The sequence below is a fragment of the Artemia franciscana genome, chromosome 13 (genome assembly GCF_032884065.1).
Source record: "Artemia franciscana chromosome 13, ASM3288406v1, whole genome shotgun sequence".
Lineage (NCBI taxonomy): Eukaryota > Metazoa > Arthropoda > Branchiopoda > Anostraca > Artemiidae > Artemia > Artemia franciscana.
This window is the reverse complement of record NC_088875.1, coordinates 7238649-7258471: the sequence shown is the minus strand read 5'-3', so window position 1 is coordinate 7258471 and position 19823 is coordinate 7238649. Positions and strand designations below refer to the sequence as shown.

At 34.4% G+C, this 19823-nt stretch overlaps 2 protein-coding genes across 6 annotated transcripts in view; one reads left to right on the top strand and one right to left on the bottom strand.

Moving 5' to 3' along the window:
- Positions 1 to 19710, top strand: part of LOC136034465 (importin subunit beta-1-like) — an 81560-nt gene extending 61850 nt beyond the window's left edge. For 2 of the 3 annotated variants that reach the window (XM_065715656.1, XM_065715655.1), the window contains one exon: positions 615 to 2996. In XM_065715656.1, coding sequence (XP_065571728.1) covers position 615 — 1 coding nt within the window. In that variant the 3' untranslated portion in view covers positions 616 to 2996. Of the gene's footprint in view, positions 1 to 614; positions 2997 to 19571 lie in introns of those variants that run through there. The other variant, XM_065715653.1, reaches the window with a different exon arrangement.
- LOC136034464 (membrane-associated protein Hem-like) overlaps positions 7366 to 19823 on the bottom strand; it is an 81881-nt gene continuing 69423 nt past the window's right edge. The window contains exons 9-11 of one of the 3 annotated variants that reach the window (XM_065715650.1): positions 19554 to 19780; positions 13245 to 13334; positions 7366 to 9279 (exon numbers count right to left, since the gene is read on the bottom strand). In XM_065715650.1, the coding sequence (XP_065571722.1) occupies positions 9157 to 9279; positions 13245 to 13334; positions 19554 to 19780 (440 nt within the window). In that variant the 3' untranslated portion in view covers positions 7366 to 9156. The remainder of the gene's footprint in view (positions 9280 to 13244; positions 13335 to 19553; positions 19781 to 19823) is intronic. The other 2 variants (XM_065715651.1, XM_065715652.1) reach the window with 2 other exon arrangements.

Below are 19823 nucleotides of genomic sequence, written 5' to 3'. Positions count from 1 at the left end.
CAAATTTACAGTAAAAAATTTGAAATGTCATTTAAGCTTTTGTGAAGAAAAAAGTTTTGAAAGGAAAAATAAATATATGGGTCAATCTTGTTTATCACCGTGTCTTTTAAACAACAGCACACAGCTCAGACCTGATAAGGTAGATATACATTAATTTGAAAAACAAAAGTTTTCACCATGCTAATGACATAATCAGACTGATATATGTTTTGTCTGAAATTCACTGGCCCAAAGCCCGGTTTCGTTATATTTTTTATTTTCCTAAAATCTTCCTGATTCCTAATTAACCTTTCCTCTAATTTTCCGTGGTTGGTGAATTGGGCCTTATGTCTCATGTGCCAATGAGAAACCCAAGTATATGCCAAGTATCTATATTATGTCTAAGGATGGGTATCAGCCTAAGTGTATTATTTAAACATTCGACCCCCCCCCCCTCCCAAAAAAGTAGCTTCTGCATTGATCTGTCACCCAAAATTGCAAACGTTTCTCTTTCTATCATTTAACTTCTCAATTTAATAATTATGACGTTTCGATTTTGAAAGGGGCCAGGTGGTGAATGACTATTGAATGAAAGTTATTATTTTTACTAGCTGAATGTTTGCATTTTATTTCAGAAGTTAACCGATTGGTAGTCTGCAAGGGAAGCAAGAATGTGATCTGAATAACTGCGGCGTGTTTGTTTCTGCCTTGTTCTTTTCTTCCTCTTCTTCTATTTAGCAACTTACTATCGTTGTGGAAGTGATATATTCTTTCCTTCTTTTTTTATTGTTCGCCAGTGTGAATGCTGCCTTTTTTTAACGTGAGTACAATGATTTGAATGTTGGTGAATAATTTGTACTACTTACTCAAGACTAGAACTGTGATTGACTTTTCTTTTTGTCTTTTTGAATTTTGTGCCTGGCCTAATTGTGGGCGGGATTATACATTCCGTGTCCACTGAAGCGATATCAATAGCAAGTGCCAAGGTCTTGACTTTCTTGAACTCGGGGTCAAGTGGTGTGAACGTCTGAATGAATGTGATTTTTAGCTTTCCTTGGTATCACATTTTGTCGAGATTCATTTCACAATGAGATTTAGCTAACGTCTGACCCCTTTGTAACAAAATGTATCTGATTGGCCAATTGATGAAATTTGTCTGATTGGTTAATATCTGATTAAAGCTTGTTAAGATAGAAAATATTCATAATATGGTTAGATTCCTGTATAGTTTTTTTTCTACACAGCAAAGGATTGATAGTGAAGTTTTGATTGTCTGGGTCCGGCGTCAGCTACGTCTTGACGTTAGTTAATTTATTGTAAATAAGCTTCGAATGTTTGTTTTTTTCCTGAATTTTAACAATTTATTTTTGAGAAAATCTAAACACAAAAGAAATAAACCCTATCCCATTAATACTCGTTGGGTGTTTTCGTATTTTTTATTCAGAAATATTATATAATAAGACCATGTAATATATAATATTAGGGACATACATAAGCCTTTTTTGGGACGAGGAGGGGGGCAATAATAAAAAAATATAATATATCGTTTATAATATAAAATTGATCATATAATATATAAGACTAAAGACTTGGCATGAACTAGCTGCAGTATAACTTGGTATGCCCTAGCAGCGCATGTACAATTTGGAACATTTGATTAAATCTTCAAATAGGAGTATAAGGCACCCTACTAAATAACAAGCTTGAATGTTAATTGAATGTCTTAGTTTTAACCTGGTTTTGCAAACTGTTTGTTATTTAATCTTTTCAATGCAAGGTCTATTCCATGCACTGCACAATTAACGAGTGCCCAGGGTTGAGCAAACTCAACCCTATTCTGCTGTTCCTTGATTAGTCTCCTGTTTTGACGTCCCTTTGCCTTTTTTTTATTTTTTTTTTGAAAATGCAGCATAATGTAATGCAAGCTCATCGCAAGGAACATGAAGAAGAGCTACTAGTGTTCTAAGTGAGATAAGGGCGATGCGAAAGTGACCATCCAGGAGGACTAATTTTTTGGACACTTGAATTTTGTGTCCAAAAAATGAATGCTGCTGACATGAATTCTGTCCCTTCGGAGTGGTTTAAACACCCCCTCTTTCAATAATTCGTTTGCTATTACCGATTGAACAAGCGACAAAAAGGCAATTTAACAAACGTATTTCATTCGACACTTACCATTCGAAGATTTTGTTTATTACTAATTTTGGTTCCCATAATATAGAGCACAATTTCACTGTATTCTTGGGTTGACAACGCATTAATAATTTCATGTCTGAACTGATATGTGGGGCTTGGGGTAAGATACTCTTTACAGAGGGTAAGGAAAAACAGGAAATGCATTAATAGTCCACTGTTTATGTTTTTTTGGGGGAGGGGGTGTTTGAACCACTCCGAGGGGACACCCTACGTCAGGGTTCTCCAAGTATTAAATAATACTCGTTCCCGTTATACGTGCAATAGGCTATTCTTTAACATTGATTAGAAGGTTTACCATCGTAAAAACTAATTAATTCTGCAAGAGGAAAATTTTTGGTGGGCTGCATTCAAAGCCCTACTGGGCTATATGTAGACTGAATGCTGTGGCTATTAACGGTGATAGGGTTAATAATAAAAAATGAATTTGGTACCTAGGAGGTGTTTTATTCCACTTACTAAGCGGCTTCTCATGGTATTTCTTTTATTGGCGGAGAAGTGCACTTAATAATTGGCCCTTAACGATGACTATGTGATTGGCTTTTTACTGACGGAATGAATGTGTTATGAATACGAGTTCTATAACGTTGACTGTGATCTCAGTGAAGTGTTTGATACAACCCTAGACGGGTCAGGGTATTTTTGGGGCAGGAGAAGGGGAGTGAATAACTTATAATGTCATTTGTAAGAATGTTTTAGGTGTGTTCGATTTTTGTATGATTTTTGTTTTTTTGTATGACGACTTACTTGCAAGGTTATATTTTCTGCCACTTGTCAAAATAAATATATGAATGTTCGGCCTCAAAATAAATTGGTAGAGTTAAGTTGTTCTCGATTTATTGTTGTAGGAAAAAACGGAAGAAATATATAACACATTAAGGAAAATAAAATATATAGAAAAGGAAGTAAGTCTGTTTTGTCTCAGTTCGGATCATATGCGGTTGCTAAGTCGCTCAATTATACGGATAATCGAGTGTACTGTTTGGTCATTCGCTATAAAACCACGGAAACAGTTAATCCGAGCTGTGATCACAAAAGACTTGCACTTCTCTTGCTCGAAAATCTAAACTGGGACAGGGATTAAATTTCGCTTCGAAAGCTATATTTAACGTTTATCAATGCAAAAATGTCTAAATGAGACGAATATTCAACTCGCTTCAATTCAAATCAGTCGGAATGTGTTTGTCTGGTCTGCAAAATTGCGTTAAAAATGAAACCTTTTGTTTATGAACAAAACACAATTTGTGTTTGTTATGACACAAAATGAACACGTGTGTTTTTTATGAAAACACAATGTTAATAATCTATTCTAGATAGCGTATTTTAAAAAATTCATGGTTCGGCTTTGCCTAATTCCTTGATGAAAGAATTATGAATATTGGTAGGAAAAAGGTTTTTAAAGGCTTACAAGTCAATTCAAGGTACGTTTTACCTCCTTTGTTCTGTATGCTTTAAGTCGTTAGATTTCAGATGACTGAGGTGACCTAATGTACATAAAATAGAAATGCCAAGTGGATAGGATTGCGTAACCCTCACAGCCAAGGGCTATGAGCAAAAACTGAACGATATTTTTGTCTCGCTGTCTCACTCGTACCAGATGTAGTTCACTGCAAACCGGCAACTCACTTTTTATCCAAGTTTAAAAAAATTATTCGCGCTCTTTAAGGGACAAATATTATATTGAATAATCAATTCCCGACAACGATAAAAAGTGCAAATGTGTAATTACTTACGGAAAAGTGTTTTTTTCTCTAAGCACTAAAAAAATGTACTATAGAGTTGATTTTCTACCGAGAATGCTTAGGAGTTAAGAAGTTTCGTTAACAGTGCAGTAAAATAGTCTTATTTGCTAAATAGTGTAAAAAGCAAAGTCAGAATGCAAATCAGCCTTAAATTATGCAAAATTGGCAACAAATGAGTTGCAGTAGCTAAAATTAACGATTTTGGGGAAATTTTGGTAACTTGCTTACTTAAAAACAATACCTATTGCTAGATGCAGAATACTATCTTTTGGGTAAATAACATTTCACAAACTTTTACAGAAGTTCAAATAAATATCTGCATAAACGCTATCTGGTTATTGCTATACCCGCGGTACCAAGGATGTTGAAAATGGGATCGAGCTGTTGACCGTCGACAACTATTGTCAGTTGTTGGCTGTTGTCAGTCGACGACTGACAGTTGACATGTCAAATTTAATTGATCAGCTTTACTTATTTAATTCTCACGGTCCAATGCGGCAACATTCATAAAGGTATGATACTGCTCAATAAGCTTGGTAATTTTGTAACATCGCGGCGATTTTCAGGTACGATAGACAAGACGGATCTAAGTGGCAAAGTGTTTTCATTTCAATGTCATTGGTACTTTAAAGACGGTTTTTGGACGCACTTTTTTTGGCAGTTGGAAGCAATCGGAAGTTGAATTAAAAATGTTAATTTCAACCTCTAAACTACGGGACGCAACCGGAAGTTCAACTGAAAATGTTAATTAAGATTTTTTTTTTAAAGCAGCGGTAAACACACACTTTTGGTACTCCACTTTAGATACGAATTTTGCTTTCAATAAGACACATTAACTGGATTTCACAGAACAACCCTCACTTGATAAAATCACCATCTCCTGTTAAAACTCTCAACATAAGCTGGAATTTTAAGCTGCGGTACAGTTTTTCAAAAGGCGTCGCGTGATATTTTTATGGGAAAATTTTATGGGAACGGAGCGATTGACCTAATCCATTTTCCTATACCTAATTTTTTTTTTTAAAGATGTTTAGGAATCAGCTTATATCAAAAATACGTCATTCGTTCATTTGCCATTTACAGGGGTGAATACAAAATTTTTTTTGGAGGGGGGGGGGGCACCAGCAAAACCTGGGTTCCTCCTTCAAAATTTTTTTGTCTCTTCGCCTTTGTAATTATCGAAACTTATAGGGGGCGGGGACACAACCCTCTTTACCTGTACTAAACTTTTCTTTAAATTGCTAAAAAAAAAACTATCCTTAGCTGAACAACGGTAAACAGTAGGAAAACTGAAAATAACTTACACTTTCGGGCGTCTCAAAGCTAGCTTCTTAGGATGTTGCCGCATCCTTTGACGTAGACCTAACATACCGTTTTGTTACAAAGACATGACAGTGCCAAATAGGAGAACCAAGCTCGTATTTCTTTGGGTCTAGGCTGTTTTTCTCGGCCCGAGGAAACCTCTATGGAACAAGCACCAAGTTACATTGAAGGCAAATATTTGATTCATTAATGTATGGCTGCTAAACTTGTCCCTTAAGAACCCGAGATCTAGAAGTCTTTTTTCATAAATGTCTTCGGAATATCCTGAGGGTCAGGCGATCTGGGCGAGTTGGCAACGACACCTTTCGGAGAAAAACTGGGAACCGGCCACTCATATCTAATCGATCAAACGTGGACGCCTCTGGTGGTTCTGCCACATACCGCAACATCCGCGAAACCGTTTATAATAATTAACTTTTTTTTCATATAGTTTTATCTGCTGAACCCCAGAGATTATGCAGCGTCTTACAAAGCTGATGCATAAGTACTCTGATTGATCTGTTGGTAACTTATTCGTATAACATGTCACGTAAAATACTTAATAATGTCACAGTCGTACGGTGTACTTCGAAGCGGCGATTCGGACATCAAATTAATGCTTTTTTCAAATGTCGTTCAAAATCCCATAGAATTATACCAAGGAAAAAAAAATCCCGGGGTTTTTCCGTGAATTTATCGCAAAAAGGCATGTGCCACGACCAATCTTTAAGAAGACCAATATCTGAAGCTAACAGGGTACGAGTGTTTTTTCAACGCGAGCGTATTTTATAGCGTATCCATGCTAATTTTGAATGTTTTCTCGTTGGGTTATTAATAATGTCACAGTCGTACGGTGTACTTCGAAGCGGCGATTCGGACATCAAATTAATGCTTGCAAAAACCCATAGAATCATGCCACAGAAAAAATAATCTCTGGTTTTTCTGTGAATTTATCCTAAAAAGACATGTGCTGCGACAAATCTTTAAGAAGAAGAATATTTGACGCTAACAGGGGACGAGTGTTTTTTTTTCAACATGAGCGCATGTTATAGACCATCTTGATCCGTGCTCATTTTGAATGTTTTCTCGTTGGGTTATTTATGTTTCAAGGTTTGATATTGAAATAACACAAGAGTATTTTCAGCATAGGTATTTATAGAGAACTTGCTATAGAGGTTTGAGCTCTCCCAACTTAACTCAATGCGCTTATTGATGGCTGATCTAAAACACTGCCTTGTTTGAAGGTTTTGTTTCAAAAGTTCAAAATATTCCCCAAAAGAAGTATATATTTCCCCTTATTTTTTGATGACATTAATTTTAGTTCCTAAAAAATGTTGCCTGCTAGGGGGAAAGGGGCATGGGTGTCTTTCTTGTTTATCTCTTGCAATATTTCAATTAATTGCAGCAAGAGCTTTTCAAAAAAGTTGTTTAAATAACATGGCATGATTTTAGCCTACAATAAAATTTGCTCTTAAAAATCGAGATCGCAGAACTTGAGATAAAATATATTTACACAAAACTTTGTGAATTAAAATACCTTGGTATATGATGACTTAGTGTCAAAATACATAAAAAAGACAGTAATGATCCTCAGTAGATTATAAAAAAAGGAAGAAATAATATCATATCGAAGTAACAACTATCGTCCCTAATTTTAGTCTCTTGGAGAAAATAAAATGTAGATTTTGGTAATAAATTGGCTGAAAACCAATTAATGGTTACTAATTAAGTGAAGTCAAACTCGTAGCTAAGTCAAAGAGAAAAGGAGACTTTCACCAGTTTTGTATTTGGTTGTTGTGTCGAACTCTTAGCAGTAAAAAAAAAAAAAAAAAAAAAAAAAAAAAAAAAAAAAAAAAAAAAAAAAAAAAAAAAAAAAAAAAAAAAAAAAAAAAAAAAAAAAAAAAAAAAAAATGCAAAATCTGATGCGCTCTCCGAAATTTTTAGCCAGTAAATAGAACGAGAAGACTTGAGTCACAATATTTTCTTACAAGTAAACGCTCTGTTTGTCTTTGGTTGAAAAGTGTCAATAAGTTTCAAGAAAAATAAACAGTAGTTTTTAAAGTTTCAAGTTTCTTAAATTCTGACTGTGTCAGAAAGATTTTTTTATTGTCCGTTTTTATTTTCATTTTGCTCACCTTAAAATTAGGAAAAATGGACTTAGGACCTTTTAAAAAACGCCACGGAACTATTCGTAAATAATTCCTCTGGAAAACACTTAAGAAGTAACACTTATTGAAGTATCTTCTTCTTTCTGCAGTGCACCGAAGTTCTGACATAACGGTGAATTTCGTCATCGCGAAGACAGCCAGTCAATGTCACTACGTAAAGTCTTGCTGGTATAGGTTGCATTCACATCTGGAATACTGTCACGTCCGAAATGGTATTATTTACTCTAGCTTTCGGAAACGAGCACTTTAATGAATTCATTTAACGCAGTCAGTTGATATTCCGTAATTTGGGTCGTTTTTGAGCGAGGTAATGCTTTTCAGGGGATCTTATAAATAAGTTTGGACCATTGCCAAAAATCACTTTTTTAAGGACGCTAGTGGAAGTGATTTGACCTTTTAGTCCATCGAGCAACACCTGTGTCTATATTATACAGAAAAACTGTCGACCAGAAACTAACATCTACGTCAAATTATATAAAATTAAATTCTAATGTATACATTATCATCATTATTCTCATAAAGGGGTTTTTCAAGCCACCAAGAGCTATGTCGTTTCCATGGGTAGGATCATCAAACACAGCCTCAGTAAAATATAATGTCAGAGCATCACATTACTCAAGAATCCTTCTGACGCAACTATGTACAGATAACCATCTAGTTTGTCCAGGGGACAATATCTTCTGATTGTCAATTTCTAACAAGTCTTGGAAAGCTTTCAATGAATTCACTCGTTTTGCACTATGACTGAAGTGGATGTGAATACTGTGAATCAAGTCCTCAAGAGTTTTGGGAAGTTTCTTACATGCATATGATGCAACGAGGTGGATCAAAAGACATGCACACTTGACTATGAAGATATTAAACGTATTTATTTATTACGTATAATAAACGTAATTTATTAAATATACACCTCTTAATATTTTATCAATTGCAAGGCTTTCGTGGATTTCCCGCTTTTCTCGGCGACTTACCCGAACTTGAATAAAAAACCTAAGAATGTAAGCAGAACTATGAAGATGCTAACCCTTCAACAAAAATCCATTTTTTTAAGAAGGACCTAAAATTAGCTAAATTAAACAATTGCTTCAATATACACAATTTACTCGTGGTAGAATATGCACAGTTAAAATTAATTATGTTATTTGATTAATGCAAAATCTTTTGTTGAAGTTCTATCTTTGCCCTGCAGCTTATGTGAATACAAATAAAAAACGTAAGATTGAACACAGGTTATGATAGAAGACATAACCTGATGATAGAAGAATAGGTAATTCTTCTCAAATGAAGGCGGCCAACCGGTAAATTCCGTTTGGTATGTTATTCAAAGCGAAATTCTTTGGCCTTAATATAAAAAATTCTACCGACGAATAAGGTCAAGTAGCGTCTACAAGCGAAATTTTTTGATTTTGATATAAAAAATAACTCACACAAAGAGAACTCGCTTATTTTCAACAAAAAATTAACGGCTGGAGAAACAAATTTTGGACTAATACCCAACACTCAAGTTCATTCTCTCCCCCCCCTCTCCCGTCCATAAATCAAACGTCGATATATGTCTGAGAGCAACATTACGCGAAGTAGAATTCATACAGGAAAAAATTGGACTGCTAATGCAGGAAAGAAGTACTATCCATGTCAACTAAAGATTCTCCCCCTCCCCTAAAAAGAATTGTGGGGTGACTTAAAATACGACAATAAAGTGGTATATCAGTCTTCCCAGAGCCTAGCTTAAGTAATACTTTCTCAATATAATTATGAAGTACTTTTTAAGACTAGGGGGATTTAAGGGGAACAATCTCCGCCTTATGCACGACTTGATAAGCCTTCCGAATCAAGCCGTAAGGGAAGCAAGATTCTAATAGATCCATAGTAAGGTAACTTGATTCTTGGACAATCTGAAAAAAAGAAAGAAAAACAATATTCAAAAGTCATGGAGAAAATAACGCCAGGCAATACATTTTTGGTTTGTCATGGATAAATTCTCCTCTAAATTAAAGAAAAAATGAAAAACATTCAAAATACATCAACAAAAACAAGGATAAGGGATTTTTTTGGAGATTGGTCACAGTCAAATTCAAATTTAAAAGAAAACATCATAGAAAAAAAAAACAATAAAAAGGTTATAAAAAAAGGACGAAAAAAAGATATTAAAAGGTCAACAAGGCTACGTAATTTATCTTTTAACTGAATTTGGATAAATTCTCCTTAAAAAAATGAAATAGTAAATCTTGGCAAATAAAGAAACTTATTAAAAAGTATGGAATATTAAGGTAATCATTGTACTACCTCTCCCATCGAAATCCTAAATTTACATGTCTGAGCACTTCTTATTCAAAATACCAAATGAAATTTGTTTATCTTTTATTATCTCCTGCATTATTATAATTCCTGCCACATTGTTTGTTTATTATCTCCCCTCCCTCACTAAAAAGATCATGTGTACGTACCTGAACTACTACATTTCGTAAAAAGAAATTGAGGAAACGTAATTAAAGTATTGAAATTAAAGTATTGAGAAGTTAAAGAAAAAATACGGTAACAATAAAGAAAAATGAAAAACAATCGAAATACATCAAGAAAACATGGACAAGTTTTTTGGAGGGAAATTGGTTATAGATAAATTCACATGTAAAAGAGAACATCATAAAAAAAAGGAGAGAAACTAAATAAACGCAAATCTCCTATGTAGTTGGGTCTTAGTCTCATAATACTTTTACTCTACATTTGCTTAGTGTTTTTTTTTTTCACCAGTTGGTCAAAAAACACGTTCACAAGAAACCGTCCTTTATACAAATACTATGAAAACCCCTCTGAGCCCCATTTGTAACACTTTCGTTGATTCTTTAAATATTTTTTGCCTTTATAATAGAAACCCATCTATGTAAATTAGTTTATACCCTAACGAAAATTCAAATACTTTGAAACATGGAAAGATATTAACTCATTTAGATGACCTTAAGTTCCATATTTAATGTTGATCTTTCCATTCTATATCCAGGGTTATTTTTCACTCACCCTCTTGCTATTTGCTCGACTGAATAGCTCTTTTTATTTTTATTTGTTTTGGCTTTTATTCTTCTTTGCGGGTTTTATTGTATTTTATATTTTTATTCTTTGTGCACTGAGTTTATGCGAAATATATGCATTATTTGCTGGTTTTAACTCGCAAAAATTTTTCCTCACTTATCTGTTCAATGTTGTTTTTGTACTTTAGTAAGCCAATTAAAATTGCCAAGATGTTGTTCAGCGAAAAAAAGAATTACCCTTCTCTTCATTAACATCTTGTTAATCCCTTTCTTAATATTCAAACCGTCAAGTAATCTAGTTTGATTTGGGTAACTGGGGCTAAAAATAAAGCGTATGAAAATACGTTCTGTCACAACTAAGGGCCTAAAAAATACTATCTATTAAACAGAAAAGAAACTCGAAATCACTAAAAGCTTTCAAGATGTCAGCCTGTTAAATTTTTTTTTTGTATCTTGTTTTTTTTTTTTTTTTTGCAAGGAAGGTTTTCTTCAAGAAGCGTAATAAGGAAAATAACATTTGCCCTCTTTTGCTTTCTATTTTTTTTTTTTTTTGCAAGGAAGGTTTTCTTAGCCTATAAGAAGCATAAAAAGAAAACAGAATTTTTCTTAATTTTTTCTATCACTGCTTTCTTTTTTTGCAAGGAAGGTTTGCTTAGCCTATAAGAAGCATTAAAAGAAAACAGGAAGTTTTTAATTTTTTCTCTCATTGCTTTCTTTTTTGTCGTTGCTTTCTTTTTTTGCAAGGAAGGTTTTCTTAGCCTTTAAGAATCATAAAAAGGACATTCGTCATTTTATTGTCATTGCTTTTTTTTTTGCATTATAATATTTTCTTATCTTCTAAGAAGCATAAAAAAAGACATGTATTTTTTTTTGTCATTGCTTTCTTTTTTGCAAGGAAGGTTTTCTTAGCCTTTAAGAAGCATTAAAAAAACAAGTAAATATTTTTGTAATTTCTATCCTTTTTGCAAGGAAGATTTTCTTAGCCTTTAAGAATAAAAGGAAAAAAGACATTTGCCATTTTTTTGTCATTACTTTCTTTTTTTGCAAGGAAGGTTTTCTTACCCTTTAATAAGCATAAAAAAGATATTTGTCATTTCTTTTTTTCTTTTTTGCAAGGAAGGTTTTCTTAGCCTTTAAGAAGCATGGAAAAAGACATTTGTCGTTTTTTTGTCATTACTTTTTTTTCTAAGGAAGGTTTTCTTAGCCTTTCAGATGCATAAAAAAGATATTTGTCATTACTTTCTTTTTTCGGGCTTTAAGAAGCGAAAAAATTATTTGTCATTGCTTTCTTTTTTTGCAAGGTAGGTTATCTTAGCCTTTAAGAAGCATAAAAAAAGACATTTGGTATTTTTTGGTCATTGCCTTCTTTTTTTGCAAGGAAGGTTTTCTTAGCCTTAAAGAAGCATAAAAAGAAAAAGACATTTGCCATTTTTTCGTCATTGCTTTGTTTTTTTTTTGCAAGGAAGGTTTTCTTAGCCTTTAAAAGGAATAAAAGAAAAAGGTATTTGTCATTTTTTTTTTGTCATTGCTTTTTTTTGCAAGGAAGGTTTTCTTAGCCTTTAAGAAGCATAAAAAAAGACATTTGTCATTTTTAGTCATTACTTTTCGTTTTACAAGGAAGGTTATCTTAGCCTTTAAGAAGCATAAAAAAAAAGACATTTGGTATTTTTTTGGTCATTGCCTTCTTTTTTTGCAAGGAATGTTTTCTTAGTCTTTAAGAAGCATAAAAAGAAAGACATTTGGCGTTTTTTTGTCATTGCTCTCTTTTTCCAAGGATTTTCTTAGCCTTTAAGAAGCGTAAACAAAAGAAAGAAGACGGAAGAAAATTTTCTGAGTAATCCTTCAAGCAGAAAAAATAAATTGTAAACAGTCAGATATATTTTAAGGCGCTTATTTTAAAACTTAATGAAATACTGGGAAGCCGCTAATATTTATATTCCAGCCAATTTTTATTGCCTCATAAACACAGTTAAATCACCGGTTTTCATCTCATCACTTTTCAACATCTATTCTTAGCCAATATCCATTGCATCTTAAACGCTGTTAAACTGCCAATTGGCATTTTATAAAATTCCCAAAGCAATTTGTTAGCCAATTCCGCATCTATACTCATGTTCAGCTAATTTCAATTACCACCTAAACACGGCTAATACATATTACCCATTAGCCAATTTACCGTACATCTTTCCGCTTTTATTTCCGCATATATTCCACTATTCCATATTTCCCATTAGCCAATTTCCCGCATATCTTTCTACATTTATTTCTACATATATTCCACATTTCCCATTAGCTGATTTCCCGCATATATTTATTTTAGCCGGTATTTCTGGGAAAAAACGATAACACTGAATTCAAGGTAAAATGTACCCGTAAAACAAGAGGAAAAAGGGAAAAAGATCATTTTGCAAAATTCCTTCTTCCTAGAATTATTCCTGAATTAAATCTTTTCTTAAATTTAATTAGCAATCATTCCATATTCAGTGTATAACATAATTAACAATATAACTATAGCTTCATATAACCTAATCTAGCTAAAGTATGCATAAAATAATACAACTTCAATAAAACTAGCAATAAATTTTTATAAAAGAATGTTGAATTGTTCTACCATTATCAACTGTTTCATTAAGATTTATACAGAAATAGGAGGAGGGGGAGGTAACTTTCCCCGAAATCCGTCCGAAGGATTCCTCACTTTCAAGAGAAAACTACAGCCTAAAAATTTACTTTTTTTTATGTTTGTGGAATTATGTTTACTTGTCATCATGAATCACAACTTGATAATAGATTTTACGGCATTGTCTATAGACAAATGAATGGCAAATATTTACCAGATCAAGAAGAATATAGATGGCATCACGATTCCTCACTGCTTCTCTGTCTATCTCTTGACCAAGTCTTAACAAACTTGATGAAGCCAACTGCAAAAAATGAGAGTAAGGACACAGTACTGAACTAGAGAAATCCACCATAAATTAACATGGTTAATAAATTAACTACAAATGTTAAAAGAAAAGAGGAAGTACTATCCGATAAAGGATAGTACTGTTAAAACATATCCTGTCTGTTAAAACGTATCCAACATCTAAATCGACCAGGTTTTCATATTAAATTTTACTTAATGAAACTCACAGAACAACAGACTCCCGGCCTGTTAAAACATATACAAAATCTAAATAAACCAGGTTTTCACATTAAATCTACTTAATAAAACCAACAGAATAACAGGTTCCCGGTCTGTTAAAACATATCCAACATCTAAATCGACCAGGTTTTCACATTAAATTTTAAAAGTTGATCAAATGTACAAATCTGAATTGTTTCACATGTTTCTCTGTACTTTTATATAAACTAATTGATATAGCAGCCAAGTCAATCGGATGAAAGGTATATAAAATGAGAAAACATACTAATATTAAGTCTAAAAAACACATTATTATAAATCAAAATCATTGATATTACCAAAAATAAGAATGAATTGGTTATTCTTTTTGACCTATATTGCCAAAAAGCACCCAGAACTCACTAAATACAGCACCAACCTGTAAACAAAAGTTCCTTCAAATCGGCGAAGCAGTACAATAATTATAGGTTTTTGGAACTACAATTTGTTAGATTTTCAGTTATCAAGTTGACTTTAATTTCACGAAAAGTCACAAAACTTCACAAAAACAGCGTGAAATAACAAAATGAACAAATATTTCACCTAATTTGAGTGCTAAAGTACAAAACTGATTAAATGCGATACACTGAATAAGTGCGACTAACTTCCTTAAAATCGGTGAAGTTGTACCCCAATTATTGGGTTTAAAAGTATAATTTGTTAGATTGTCAATGTCACTTTTTAAGGACAAAACTTGACTTGATGGAACCATTGCGAACCCTTGCATCTGTTTGGCCTCCCCGCCCCATTTCTTTCTTTTTTTTTATCAAATAAATGATCTGTTTTCCTTTTCTTAATTAAATTTCCTTATAATGTAATTTTTAATTACAAGTTAAAGTGCCGTTGCCAAGCCTGTAATTTCGCAATAAGTTAACTTTTGGGATAAAATCTATTTCTGTCTGTCTGGACTTGTCCATAGATAATTAGGCTAGGGTCAATTATAACAAAATATGCAGTTCCTCTAGCTTAAATACTGCGTAATAAGACTAATGTTTACTTAATACCAATGTGAAGCTTTATTATTTATTTTACTTGCTTTTGCAACAAACATTAATAACAGTTCTATAGAACTTTGGATCAATGGGTAGAACGAATATTATTCAAATAAGTAGATTGAACTTTTGACATTTTGGATGCACAGAGTATATTTTGATTTAGTTCAGCATGTGCTCACTCTAAATATTCCTTGAAAGTTTCCACTTAATGTACTTATCTGTTCCTGAGATAAGCAATTGCAGATATACCTGGTTACCCTCCATTCGCCTTTGACTAATTGAAAAGGGCACAAGAACTATCAATTTCCTATCGAAGCCGACGTTTTTCGACAATTTCCTAGATATGGAATGGCCTTAGGAAAAAAACAGTAAATAATACGCAGAAGCCACTGCCTTCTTTATTTAGACAGTAATACAACTCTGCCTGTGATAATTTGTCTCTATGACACTCATAAAAGACTAGAGCCTACAATTATCAAAATTTTTAGATTTAGGTTGGAGCTCATCTCCCGTACCACCCCCCCCCCCCCCCAAAAAAAAATCATCAATTCCCTTATTAACCTTTCACCGCCATTAAGAATTACGTTTTATTCAAGCACTTTTGTCAACTACCCCACAACCCTGACCAAAGTTAAATCAAAACTGGTAAATATTAATTGAGATAATGATATAACTCAGCATAGAAGACTGCGTTAGAAAATTTTTTACAGATGTACAGAATCGTTTTGAAAAAAAAACCAAACGTCAAAATTTTGCCAGGAAAAAATTATTTCTGAAACCGTGAGGAAAAGAAAAACAAGAGCTAAGAGCTCATATGGCACTTGTGACGAGGTCGGAAGAGCCGAGAGCTCATATGGTACGAGGTCGGAAGAGCCAAGAGCCAAGAGAGATAGGGAGATAAAGGGAGATATATTCTCCCCCCCCCTAATTTGCAAATATATAGCCCAAATTATACTATTGTATAAACTAAAGTATTATATTTACATCATGTTTTGGTGTATTTCATTATGATTAACGTAACTACAGTTCTTGAGTGTGTTAGGTATAATACATAAGTACCAGTAATTTTCTTTCAAAAGGCCACAGACTAATAGAACCAATTTTCGTTGATTTTTAAGTTAATCCCCCCCCCCCTAAAAAACGAACCAAGAGCCTGTGTATGTACCTGCAGTCCTTTGAGTCTGCAAGGCTATCAAAATATTCAACACCAGACTTCAGAATAACATCAAAAATTATTACCTTACCCTTTTGTATTATCGACACCGTTCTTTATAGGTAGGAATTTTTTCATACACTTCAGTTACAATTTTATCCTTATCTTTTGACATAGATTCTTGAATGACTTCCATTTCTGCTCATCAAATCCATGGAAAACGTTTTAAATACGTATTTAAATTGCGCATTAAAACCCGCGTTGTCTGTGCCCAAAGGACTGGGAACTAATTAAAAGTCAATAGCTAAGTTAATGAATGTGAAATCATCATTGATAACTGTGACAGTGTAAAAATATTTTCGCTTTACTGTGCTGACTGCATAGATGACTGGAACAGTTACATCCGCAGGACTTTGCTTCTTAGGGAATTCCAATTTCGTCAGCAATAGTTACAGCTTAGGGGTATAAGCCTAGAGAAGGAAACATGTTAAGAAAACATTTCATAATACGCACAATAGCTGTAGCTAACACCTTTTGCATGGATCCCCTCTATACTTTACCGCCAACCCCCCTTCCCCTAAAAAGCAAATATATAGTCCAAATTATATAAAACCAATGCATTCTGTCACCCATCACTTGTTTTCCGGTTCTTCTTTTAAACAGTTAATTCAATTAATAAGTACAAGGTATGAAACAAGAGAGACGCATTGGGGGAATAGAGGGGAAATATATAATTTCGACTGTATATTTACACATTAAGGGGGGGGGAGGTAAAATATAGGGGGTTCCATGCAAAATCTGTTTGCTAAAAATTGTTATGCATATTGTAAATTGTTTTCTTATCATGCTTCCTTCTCAAACATGTTTCCTTCTTAAATCGTAAGTTAAAAATACCTCATTTTTATAATCTTTCAGAATTAACCCTCGCCCCCACTCCCCCAAAGAGAGCGGATCCGCCCTTCCAACTCCCCCGAATGTCACAGGATCTGGTCGGAATTTGAAATTAGAACTTTATAGCACAAGATCCTTCTAAATATCAAATTTCATTAAGATCTGGTCACCCTTTCGTAAGTTACAAATACCTCAATTTTCAAAATTACCTCCCCCCTCCCAATTCCACCAACGAGAGCAGATCCGGTCCAGTTATGTCAGTCACGTATCTTAGACAGGTTTCTATTCTTCCCATCCAGTTTCATCCTGATCTCACCGCTTTAAGTATTTTCTAAGATTTCCGGTCCCCCCAACTGCCCCCCCCCAATTACGTTTGATCCGGTTGAGATTTAAAATAAGATATCGGAGTTACGAGGTCCTTCTAAATATGAAGTTTCATGAAGATCCGATCCTTCGTAAGTTAAAAATACGTCATTTTTCTTATTTTTCAGAATTACCCCCCCCCCCGCAATTGAGCGGATCCGTTCCAATTATGTAAATTACGTATGCAAGACTTTTTCTTATTTTTCCAATCAAGTTTCATCCCAATCCCTCCAATCTAAGCGTTTCCCATCATTTTAGGTCTCCCCACCCCAAACTTCCCCCAATGTCACCATATCCGGTCAGGATTTAAAATAAGAGCTTTGAGACACGATATCCTTCTAAAAATCAAATTTCATGGAGATCCAATCACCCGTTCGTAAGTTAAAAATACCTCATTTTTTCTAATTTTTCAGAATTAACCCCCCCCCCAACTACACCAAAGAGAGCGGATCCGTTCTGGTTATGTCAATCATGTATCTAGGACTCGTGTTTGATTTTAATATAAGCATAGATGCTATAAGACGGAAGTTGAAAAGAGTGCTGATTGAGAGTTATAAATCTAAATAATATGATTTTTTATTTTTTTTATTTTTTTTTTTTAGGGATGTTTATATTTTTTTTTTTTATTTTTTTTTTTTTTAGTATTGGGTTGGTCTCTGGGGTTCGCCCATGAGACCTCCAGATGTCTTATGACTCACTTGGTTTTAAGTTGTAAATTTAATTGTGTCTCAGAATGGTGCGCGGAGGATGGAAGTGGTATCGTACGGCACGGGATTTGTTTTTTATTTATTTCTGTCAAGTTTGGTTAAGAGAAGTTTTTATTTTTAATTTTGTGCATATTTAGTGTTTCTTAAAGGTAGCTCAATTGCATTCGAGCTACACTCTCAGCCTTGAGTTACCTAATATTTTGTATATATTGGTTATAATAAAAGAACCTTGAACCCTTGAACCCTTATCCCTCCACTCTAAGTGTTTTCCAATTTTTAGGTTTCTCCCTCCCAACTCCCCCCCCCCCCCAAATGTCATCAGATCCGGTCGGGTTTAAAATAAGAGCTCTGAGCCACGATATCGTTCTAAATATCAAATTTCATTGAGATCCGATCACCCGTTCGTAAGTTAAAAATACCTCATTTTTTTTATTTTTTCAGAAATACCCCCCCCCCCCCCTCCCAACTACCCAAAAGAGAGCGGATCCGTTCCGTTTATGTCAATCATCTATCTAGGACTTGTGTTTATTTTTCCCACCATGTTTCATCCCGATCCCTCCACTCTAAGTGTTTTCCAAGTTTTAGGTTTCCCCCTCCCAACTCCCCGCCCCCATCACCAGATCCGGTCGGGATTTAAAATAAGAGCTCTAAGACACGATATCCTTCTAAACATTTCATTGAGATCCGATCACCCGTTCGTAAGTTGAAAATACCTCATTTTTCTAATTTTTAAGACTTACTCCCCCCCAACTACCCCAAAGAGAGCAAATAAGTTCCGATTATGTCAATCATGTATCTGGGACTTGCGCTTATTTTTCCCATCAAGTTTCATCCCGATCCCTCTACTCTAAGTGTTTTCCAAGATTTTAGGTTTCCTCCCTCCAACTCCCCCCAATGTCATCAGACCCAGTCGGGATTTAAAATAAGAGCTCTGAGACACAATATCATTCCAAACATCAAATTTCATTAAGATCCAATCACCCGCTCATAAGTTAAAAATACTTCATTTTTTCTATTTTTCCGAATTAACCGGCCCCTACTCCCCCCCCCAGATGGTCAAATCGGGAAAACGACTATTTCTAATTTAATCTGGTCCGGTCCCTGATACGCTTGCCAAATTTCATCGTCCTAGCTTACCTGGAAGTGCCTAAACTAGCAAAACCGGGACTTTAGGTTTTCCCCCTCCAACTCCCCCCAATGTCATCAGATCCGGTCGGGATTTAAAATAAGAGCTCTAAGACACAATATCATTCCAAACATCAAATTTCATTAAGATCCAAATACCCGCTGATAAGTTAAAAATACTTCATTTTTTCTATTTTTTGCGAATTAACCGGGCCCCCACTCCCCCCCCCCCCCAGATGGTCAAATCGGGAAAACGACTATTTCTAATTTAATCTGGTCCGGTCCCTGATACGCTTGCCAAATTTCATCGTCCTAGCTTACCTGGAAGTGCCTAAAGTAGCAAAACCGGGACCGACAGACAGACCGACAGACCGACAGAATTGGCGACTGCTATATGTCACTTGGTTAATACCAAGTGCCATAATAATAATAATATTTTTGAACAAAAAGCAAATAAAATCTTTTACTCCGATCCTAAAAAAAAACAAAACAAAAAAAGCTCAATGTTATTCTCCATGAGAACAACACGTTTTTTCAACACGTATACAAGTCATTTTGAAAATCACTACTGTAATACTGGCTTATCAATCGAAAATCCTAATAGCTACATAATTGTTTGCCTTGCTTATCTGTTTCATTTCATTCAGCATACTTCCTGCACCTTATCATAATTAAAATACAACTGGCTGGATACACTAAAAATACCTCCCCTTCTTTACAGGGTTGCATTATCACATACTTACAGCCAAAAATTCTTTTAGCCTATCATCAGCGTCACTTCGACCCGCTTGAGCGAAGAGGGCACAGAAAATAGTATTGATCGACATGGCAAGGCAGTGAGCGTTGTTGACGTGACCTCCAAGATTTGCTTTATAAACAGAGGCATCCATACGTGCAAGACGTGGAAGGGACACTGCAACAAACACCAGAAGCAGGCACGCCAGGTGGTGCTCATCTTCTTTCGGGTCCACTTGGAAAGAAACAAAATTAGAAAAAAGAAATATTATTTTAAA